This window comes from Carica papaya, chromosome 5 (assembly GCF_054855325.1).
Source record: "Carica papaya isolate Zhongbai chromosome 5, ASM5485532v1, whole genome shotgun sequence".
In the NCBI taxonomy this organism is placed as follows: Eukaryota; Viridiplantae; Streptophyta; class Magnoliopsida; order Brassicales; family Caricaceae; genus Carica; species Carica papaya.
Genome location: NC_142313.1, coordinates 12,172,176 through 12,181,686, shown reverse-complemented (window position 1 = coordinate 12,181,686; position 9,511 = coordinate 12,172,176). Strand labels below are relative to the sequence as shown.

At 37.6% G+C, this 9,511-nt stretch overlaps 1 protein-coding gene across 1 annotated transcript; it reads right to left on the bottom strand.

The window, feature by feature from the left end:
* Positions 1–2,227: 2,227 nt before the first annotated feature.
* LOC110817733 (Late embryogenesis abundant (LEA) hydroxyproline-rich glycoprotein family) lies at positions 2,228–3,151 on the bottom strand. Its single transcript, XM_022046431.2, has one exon. It carries the CDS (start codon positions 3,044–3,046, stop codon positions 2,396–2,398), a length of 651 nt encoding a protein of 216 aa, XP_021902123.2. The 5' UTR covers positions 3,047–3,151; the 3' UTR covers positions 2,228–2,395.
* Positions 3,152–9,511: the final 6,360 nt, after the last annotated feature.

The window sequence follows — 9,511 nt, the reverse complement described above, 5'->3', positions numbered from 1 at the left end:
GTGTTTTAGTTGTATGTGCATCCCCATGTGATAATGGGAATCCTAATCACACAATGATACCAATTGGATAACGGATACACCCATTCAATCTCAAAAAAAAATTCTAAAACTTTAATAACTTTAATTGATAATTTTTATTGGAACAAATTGAGAATCAGGAATATCCACTGAGGGGTAATGAATGTCTCGATTTGGGTAAAAATTTGTAAGAAATTCTAATATCTGAATTTATGGGATAAATATAGATTAGAGAGAAACTGATGGATGAGTATGGTTTTGGAACTAGATGTGATGTGATAATAGTTTGCAATATGAGTAATTACAATTAGGAAATTAAGAAAGGAAAGAAATTAGGGGGATAATAAGGAAATAATGAGAAATAAGAATTTTGAGAGATAACTAGTAAAGAGGAATAGTGAGGAGAAAAGAGTTGATAAAAAGAAAGTTAGGGGGAATAATAAGAGATGAGATAAGAAATGAAATATCTCTGCATTTTATGATATTTAAATATAAAGGGAAAGAAAAGTTTTATATTTCTGACTGACTGTATATGGGTATGTCGCATGCCTAGAGAGTAGTCTATTCGATATACTTATTGAACCCGTTGTTTTACTCATTCCATTCAAATTCTAATCTTTTTTAGATAAAGTAAATGAAGATAATTTATAGAGCCAAAACCAGAATTTCACATTTAGTTTTCACCTGGTAAGTGTTCGTTCAGTTGTGAACTCTACAATTTTTGGTAATCTCATGATGTAAATTATGTTACATGTTGTATAAGGGATAAATAGTTTTTGTTGTACTTTTATTTTAAAATTTTATATTGTATCTTCTGGTTCAGTTGTGTTTGGCAGCGTGATTTCTTGTTGGGGTAAAAAAAATGGAAATTTATTATTGTATTTGAAGTTATGTTACAATTTTTTAAGAGTTCATTATTAATTTTTTTGAGGTGCTTATCCATACATGTTTTTGTACAAACTTTAGAAATTTTACTCGGGCCAGTAAATTTACTTTCTGACTAATTAATCTCCTTCTTAGTATTACGTCATGTGTTTGTCTTATAAGTGACTGATCTTATCTGTATGCTTTTGGTCCTTGTTTTCTAACATTTGGAGGTTAATTATCCTTCGTTCTAAGTCTATTTCACACTGCTTAATGGAGGGGAACAACACTGCAACCGTTTTTTCCAATATGTCGATTTGTGTTTAAGGGCCTAATTCTTTATTTCTACTCCGCTACTTAGTGCAAGATTTTTGTACTTTTTTCAAGGTTTTACATTATGAAAAAATGAATTTCTTACACTAACTTTTAAAAGTTTTATCCTGTATTGTTCTAACACTTCTCTTACTTACCATGCTCGTTCCTTGAACTCCTATAACAAATCTTAATTGATTGGAAAAAAATTTAGGAGCAAATTAAGGTGACTAGATAAATGATATAGTCCCATATATTCTTGACATGTAAAAGTAAGTAAACAATGACCCTGAATTTTATGTAAAGAAACATTCGTTGATGCTAAGTTTATTAAGGCAAAGGCAAGTCAAACTTCAATTATAAAAAGTTTAAATGTAGAAAATGTATCCATTCTTTATCTAACTATTTATTAATATGTATTAACAAATGTAATGTTAAGAGCATATTAATGGTCATAGTGACATAGTTACAACATGATATGACTAAAAGTCTAATACTACATAACTTAAGATGTAATCATGTTTATTGCTATATATGTAAAACCATAATTGGTCAACATTATAAAAGTTGGGTTGCCAAAGTTCCTCTCTAAATGGCCATGCCACATGTATTACCATCCCTCTCTACCGGTCTCGCCACGTTTGATTTTTTATTCTAAATCTCAATTATTATATGGACTTTATATATACAATTAAAATTCATAAATAAAAATAGTAAATTTAATTTTATCTAATCTTCAGAATTTATTAAACAAAAAATAGGTTAAACTAGTAATGATATCAAAACTAAAAATTGGCCATGTGAACTTGCAGAACGGTGACAATTTGGCAGCTTATGGTTTCGGCCAGCATTGAAGTAGTAGTAGCTGCCATAGATTTATCTAGAAATAAAATGGCGCCAAATTAGCTGCATGGAGGCCTATATGCGTGTCAACTCTGTGGCTATGACACAACCCAAAGCCATACAGAATGGATTTCCACGGATCTGCTTTGCTAATTAATCCAAGAAGAAGAAGAAGAAGAAGAAGAAGAAGAAGAAGAAGAAACGTTTCTGTATATCCTCTGAGCTTTTCATCTCCGCCCTTTTTACATACCAATTCAGATGAAAAGATGAAAAAGGGAAAACAATTCCCTGAAACTTAAAAAGCTTAAGACAAAAAGATGAAAAGAAATTAAGCTGATACATATATATACATATCATCTTATATATCAACTTGACAAGGAGTGGCGCCAAGCAAAGGAACTTGCCCTACCAAACCCTTCTTTAAACCAACCCAAACCTCGCATTTCACATAAACACCATACCGCATAGTTCTTATAGCACCAGCTTTCCATCTCAGCCTCCCCACCAGCACCACCTTCACCGCAACGACGCCGTACGCTTCATCGGTCAACAGCCCGTTGGCCACCTCTGCCGACACGGGCACCTCACTGCCACCCATCACCGGAGAGAGCGAAACGGTGCTCCTCGTCTCGTGATAGAGAGGAGGTAAAGCCACCGGCGGGGTTATTGCCTGGTTCCGATACGCAACATAGGCCGACAGCCTGTCGTAGAAGATGGAGACTCTCTTGTTTGGATTCCTGGTGAGGAGGGTGAACTGCACGGAGGTGGAGATGAAGGGTGGTGATGTGGTGTTGAGTTCGTAGATGGCGGCACCGACCACCATGAATTGGGGCTTGTGGGGACGGTAGACGAGCCAGACGGTGAGGGCGGTGACGCCGGCGAGGAGGAGGAAGATAGCGAGGAAAGTACAGAAGATACGACGAGGGTCTGGGGCGGTTGACGGCGTTTCTGCACCCATATTGTGTTTTTTGTGCTCGTCAGGTGCAGGTGGAGTTTGGGTTTCTTCCATGGATGGAAAGGAGAGTGGGTATATATGCTGGAAGTTATGGTGGAGAGTGAATAAAGTAAAGGGAGGAGGAAAGGGAAGGACGGAAAGTGATGGAGGGTTCCTGAGGGTCTCTTGGGAATTTTCTTTTTATTTTTTGTTTCAGGAACTGAAATGGTTGCATGGAAGATCGACACGTGCATGTTTATATACATCTTAGTTTTTAAATATACGATGCATATAAATCAATTATATCACAAATTATGTATATGCGAGAACAAATAATACCAACTAAAATTATTGAACGTTTATGAAAAGCAAAAAGTAATAGATGAATAGTTAGTGATATATATATATATAGAGTATTTATATTATTAAGTTGCATATAGATATAAAACTTTTTTTATAAAGGAAAACGAGTTGAATTAGGTAGGAGGAGAGAGTAAATAAAGTTAAAATTGAAATGCTTTTCTTGAAAAGATGATGAAAGAAAGGGTGCAGCTTTCTTCTTTTTCTTTTTTGTATTCCGCCATTTTTTTCTATGCCGGTGCTTTTAATTTGTCATTTGCTTAATCAATTTATTTCTCTTTTTAGTGTTTTCTTAACGAAAAAGAGATGAATTTACACAAGGATGTTTAAACAAGTAATTTTTTTTTTTAAAAAGGTTTAACTATAATGTTGGAATACTCATTGGTTTCTCTTCATAAGAAAGTTTCTTTTTTTACTGTTCATAATTTAAATTCAATTTTTTTTTAATAAATCTTAAGAAAAAGGTTAAAAATATCCCGAGATTAAATGTAGAAAGTGTGCTGTTAAAATTGTGAAAAAATAAACTCTTATCATTCAATAAATTGAGTATACATAATATAAAATATAATTACATGTTTATAAATATATTTAAACAGAATTTATTATTCTACATTGATACATTTGATAGGTACCATGTGGATTCATATATATGCTTACGGTAGTCAGCTAAGATTGTGATATTCATATATATCAACATTTGATAGCTAAGACATGGGCGCTTATATGCTTTGGAGTCTGCTAGAAACTGAGGGCACTTGTTTTCGACCAAGTTAAAATTTTGAGTTCTTGACACATGACACCCTACATTTTTCATAGATTTTTGGTCTAAGAGAACGGTGTAAGTTAAATGAAGATTGTAGTGGTCGAAGGTTGTTGTGAGATTTAAAGCCAAAGAAAAATTGTTCGTGACGGTATTAAGTAATAAATATTAGACATAATTTATAATTATATTAGTAACCTAAAATGTAATAACTCCAGAAATTTAAAAAATATATATATAATAATTTAAGTGCGGAAGCGAAATAAAAAGTTAAGATTTACATCTCTTGTACAATAATTTAAAAGTACTAAACAAATACCACGGAATGAATTCTCTGAAAGAAACACGAGAAATGAGAAAAGTAAAGGAAAATATAAAGTATCTAGCATTTACTCGCAATTTTCTTGCGGATCGGACTCGGAAACCAGGTTCTCTTGATATGAAATTGTTAAATAAGGGGTGAGCTCTGTCTAACCCAGTAAGAATATCACACTATATCACCGACATAGAAGTAAAGGTTGGTATAAAATAAAAAACAACCAATGGAGCACTAAATTTAAACCAATACATTTATTAAAAGTAAAACCATTTACCATTTTACTTACCATTTTGGAATTCATGAAAACAAATTATAGAATCAATAATATCATACAGATCATAACTTCATGCACGATCAGCAACATAAAATATATCATAAATTCACATTTATTAACAATAAACTAAATCATAATCGTTTCTCGTTTCACCAACTTACTAGTATCCATGAGGATCCATAAGGGTGTCTCCGCTACATGTGAACCCTTTTCCTTAATAGTCTTAATTACATAGCTGACCCCATACCCCGTCCGGTATGAGCGCCAAGACCTTAAATCTCAATACCCCGTTCGGTATGAGTGTCAAATGACTAAGTCTTCATACCCCGTCCGGTATGAGACAACGTTCACGGTAGGATTCCCTATGAACCCGATCCGTCCACCATCTCCCAGGATATCTAGTGAGGCTGTCGTCTTATCTGTTTTATTTGATCACACTCCTTTTCTGTTTTTCCTTAGTCCCCGTTACCAAACCAAACATAATCACATAAACAAATGAACATGCATCCGGTAATGCAATCATATCTTAAATTCTAAAATTAAACAGTAATCAAGTAAGGCAATAATACATGCATTTAAACCATAAAACAGATAAATCAGATACCATCTTGCTTTTAGACTGTAAAATAAATCAACAGAAATCAACATAAAATAATTTTCGGTTCGGACTTCATTAGCAATCTGTAATTAATTATGCATATTTATTTAATTTGTACAAAATACAGTATTATTATTTATTCAAACTTCAATTCTATGATAGGAAATAAGGTGAGATGTCCTTACTTGATTTGACACCGAAAAGCTAAAGGTTTACTACGCCTACGGGCGGTCACTAGATTCTCTGAAATTTTTTTTCGAGAACTGAAACGCGCTTACGGTACCTACAAATATCTCAAATAAATCCAAAAATCAGTCCTAGGGCATACCCAACCAATTTTAAAAATCTGACAAGGCGGCTCCGCCGCTTGCGGTAGCGATCCGCCTCAGGTTGGCTGTTTTTGACCGAATTCAGCCAAATTTTCATCAGTTCTTACGAGAAAACACACTTAGGGCCATCGGTTGGCTAAAAGAATATAAAAAACCAAAACTCACTGGCGGCGAGACTCTCCAGTGCGGCGGCTCCCCCAGCTCACGTTGCGGTTGAGTGTTTTACTTCGGTCAACCTATAGAGAAGGAAACGGTGATCACAACGGTGGAAAAATCACATCAAATGGGAATCGGAAGGGCCTCATCGGAGGCATTTTCTGAAATACCCTACGGCGGCGGCGCTGGGCTTTGCCAACATTTTTCGGCCAATTGGCTGGTCCTTTTGCTCCGATTTAGTTATGGGTGTGTTTAAAATTAAATTCTGAACAAAGGATAATATTTTTACCTCATTTGGCGTTCGAAAATTGCTCCGGTGCGGCGGCGGGTGGAGGCAGTCGGCTCCCCGATGGCTGGATTGTCTTCTCCAGCGAGGGGTTCTGGTGGCTAGGGTTTGGGTTTGAGTGCGGATGGGGTTATTTATACCCATCCGCTTTTGATATGGGCCGTCCATCACTTTTGATCTGGACCGTCTGATCGCGATTAAATAAGAAGTGGATCTGAACCGTTCATCGCGATTCAATCTAGGTCGTCCGTGCATGATTCAATCTGGGCTGTCTGTGCGCGACTTCAATCTTGGCCATCCATGCGCGATTTCAATCTGGGCCGTCCGTGCGCGTAGGAATGGACCTCAGCCGTTCAATCTCGCACACGCGGATCGCCCACGTGCCTTCCCCCCTCCCACCCCCCCCCCCCCCCGCGTGGCCTCCCGCGTCAGCACCTCTACCACCTGGCGTGTCCTGGTTTGTCAGGGCTGCTGACCGGGCATTTGACGTAGTGCAATTTTTTTAAATTATATTTTGACCCCTAGTTTTTTATTTTTCTTTCAGAAATATCCACAAAACTCAAATTTTTACCCATTTTTTCTAAAATTATTTTCAATTAAATCCTTTATTAATTTTTTTTCATTAAATTAAAATAAATTAAATAAATAATAATTATATTTAAAAAAATAAAAATAAAGAATAAATGTTGGGTGTTACAACTCTCCCCCCCTTAAAAAGAAATTTGGTCCTTCAAATTTGTCTCTCACTCTCAATCAAAGAGCTAGGGATACTGAACTCTAAAGTCTGATTCTAACTCCCATGTAGCCTCCTTCGGTGTGTGGTTCTGCCATATGACCTTTACCAAAGAAATTTTTCGGTTGCGGAGTAATCTGCTCTTTCGATCCACAATGTCGATCGGTACTTCTTCGTAGAATAGATCCTCCTGGAGTGGAAGAGACTCGTGGGCCAAGACATGAGAGGAGTCCGGGTTGTACTTGCGTAACATGGACACGTGAAATACATTATGGATCTTAGAAAGTTCTAGAGGCAGTGCTAGTCTGTAGGCGGCGGTACCAATCCTGTCTAAGACTTCAAATGGTCCAACGAATCGGAGGTCCAGTTTGCCCCTCCTGCCAAACCTACTCAAATTCTAAATATATCCTCTGAGTGTCCGCATAACTCTTCTGTCTGCTTTGAACCGTCTGAATGTTCTTCCTGATCTTAACTATTTTGGATGTAGTCTCCTCTACCAGATCTGAGCCGAACAGTTTTCTATCACCCACTTTTTCCCAACAAATCGGCGATCTGCATGGGCGCCCATATAACACCTCATACGGAGCCATGCCAATACTAGCTTGGTAGCTATTATTGTAGACGAACTCTATCAAGAGTAGATGGTTGTCTCAATGGCCCCCGAAGTCAAGGACACAAGCTCAAATCATATCCTAAAGTGTACGGATTGTTCTTTCTGACTGTCCATCAGTCTGAGGGTTGAATGCAGTACTGAGGGACAGCTTCGTTCCCATGGCTTACTGAAAGCTACTCCAAAATCGAGAAGTGAACCTGGGGTCCCTATCGGACACCACTGTCACTGGGACTCCATGCAATCTGACTATTTTTCAAATATACATTCTTGCTAACTTGTCCAATGGATCAGTCATCTTGATGGCCAAGAAGTGGGAAGACTTGGTAAGCCGGTCGACAATTACCCAGATGGCATCATGTCCTGAGCGTGCCTTAGGTAATCCTATCACGAAGTCCATGGTGATATGTTCCCACTTCCATTCTGGGATCGATAATGGCTGAAGTAACCCGCCTGGGCACTGATACTCTACCTTAACTTGCTGACATACTAAACATTTAGACACAAAGTCAATTATATCTTTTTTCATCCCGTTTCACCAAAATCGGGATCGCATACTTTGGTATATTTTAGTGCTTCTAGGATGCATGACAATCTTTGAGCAATGGGCCTCTGTCATGATGTCTCTCTTTAACTCACTGTCACTTGGAACACACACATTGTCCTAGAACTTGAGCAACCCATCGACGGAGACTCGGAATTCTGAGTTAACTCCATGTTCTGCATCTTTCTTGAGGGCTACTAGGGCAGAATCGGGGGACTAAGTTTCTCTTATTCTCTGAACTAACTCAGGCTGAACGGTCAGATGACCTAAACACGTGACTCTCCTCAAGTCCTGAAGCCGAACCTGTTGTGTGGCCCCAATCTATCTACATTTTGAAACCATTAAATGGGCTAATGTACCAACACTTTTTCTACTGAGTACATCGGCTACCACGTTGCCCTTCCTCGGATGATACAAGATGTCACAATCATAGTCCTTAAGAATTTTTATCCACCTTCTCTAACGCATGTTGAGATCATTTTGAGTTTATATGTGTTTCAAACTCTTGTGATCGGTATAGATCTGAAAGGTCTCTCCATATAAATAATAGCGCCAAGTCTTCAAGGTGTTTATGATTGCAGCAAGCTCTAAGTCATAGGTGGGATAGTTTTTCTTATGACTCTTTAACTGTCTGGACCCATAGGCTATGACCTTCCTGTGCTGCATTAAAACACAACTCAAGCCTAGATAAGAGACATCACTGTAAACTGTATATCCCCCCGATCCACTTGGTAAGGCCAGTACAGGTGTAGTAGTTAGCTGCTTCTTTAGTTCTGAAAAGCTTCTTTCACAGTTTTCATTCCATTCAAACTTGACATTCTTCTTTGTGAGTTGGGTCAGGAGAGCAACTAGACTAGAAAATCCTTCAACAAACCTGCGGTAATAGCCCGTCATTCCCAAAAAGCTATAGATCTCTTTAACTGATGTCAATTTCTCCCAGCCGAGTACCGCTTCAACCTTTTCAGGGTTCATTGATCTCCATATTTTGATATGATATGTCCTAAGAAGGTGGTCTGCTCAAGCCAAAATCCACACTTACTCAATTTTGCATACAACTTCTTTCTCTTCTGAGAACCTGCAAGACCTGAGTTAGATGGTGAACATGTTCCTCTCTACTTTTTGAATAAACCAGGATGTCATCGATGAATACGATAATAAATTGACCTAAAAATTATCTGAAGACCTTGTTCATCAGATCCACGAAGATGGCTAGGGCGTTGGTTAGCTCAAATGGCATAACCAGGAACTCATAGTGTCCTTACCTGGTTCGAAAAGCTGTCTTGGGGATGTCTTCTGTCCTAATTTTTACCTGATGGTAACCTGAACGCAATTCTATTTTGGAGAAGACCTGTGTACCATGCAATTGATCGAAGAGGTCATCAATCATGGGAAGGGGATACTTGTTCTTGATTGTGACTCTGTTCAATCCTCTGTAATCAATACATAGCCTCAATGTTCCATCTTCCTTTCTGGAAAAAGTAACTCCGGCACCCTAAGGGGACATATTATGTCTGATAAAACCACTGTCCTGTAATTTAGTGATATATTTTTTCAGTTTCTCAATCTCAACG

Coding starts and splice junctions, on each gene's coding strand:
- LOC110817733 (XM_022046431.2), bottom strand. CDS start 3,046: ATGGAAGAAACCCAAACTCCACCTGCACCTGACGAGCACAAAAAACAC.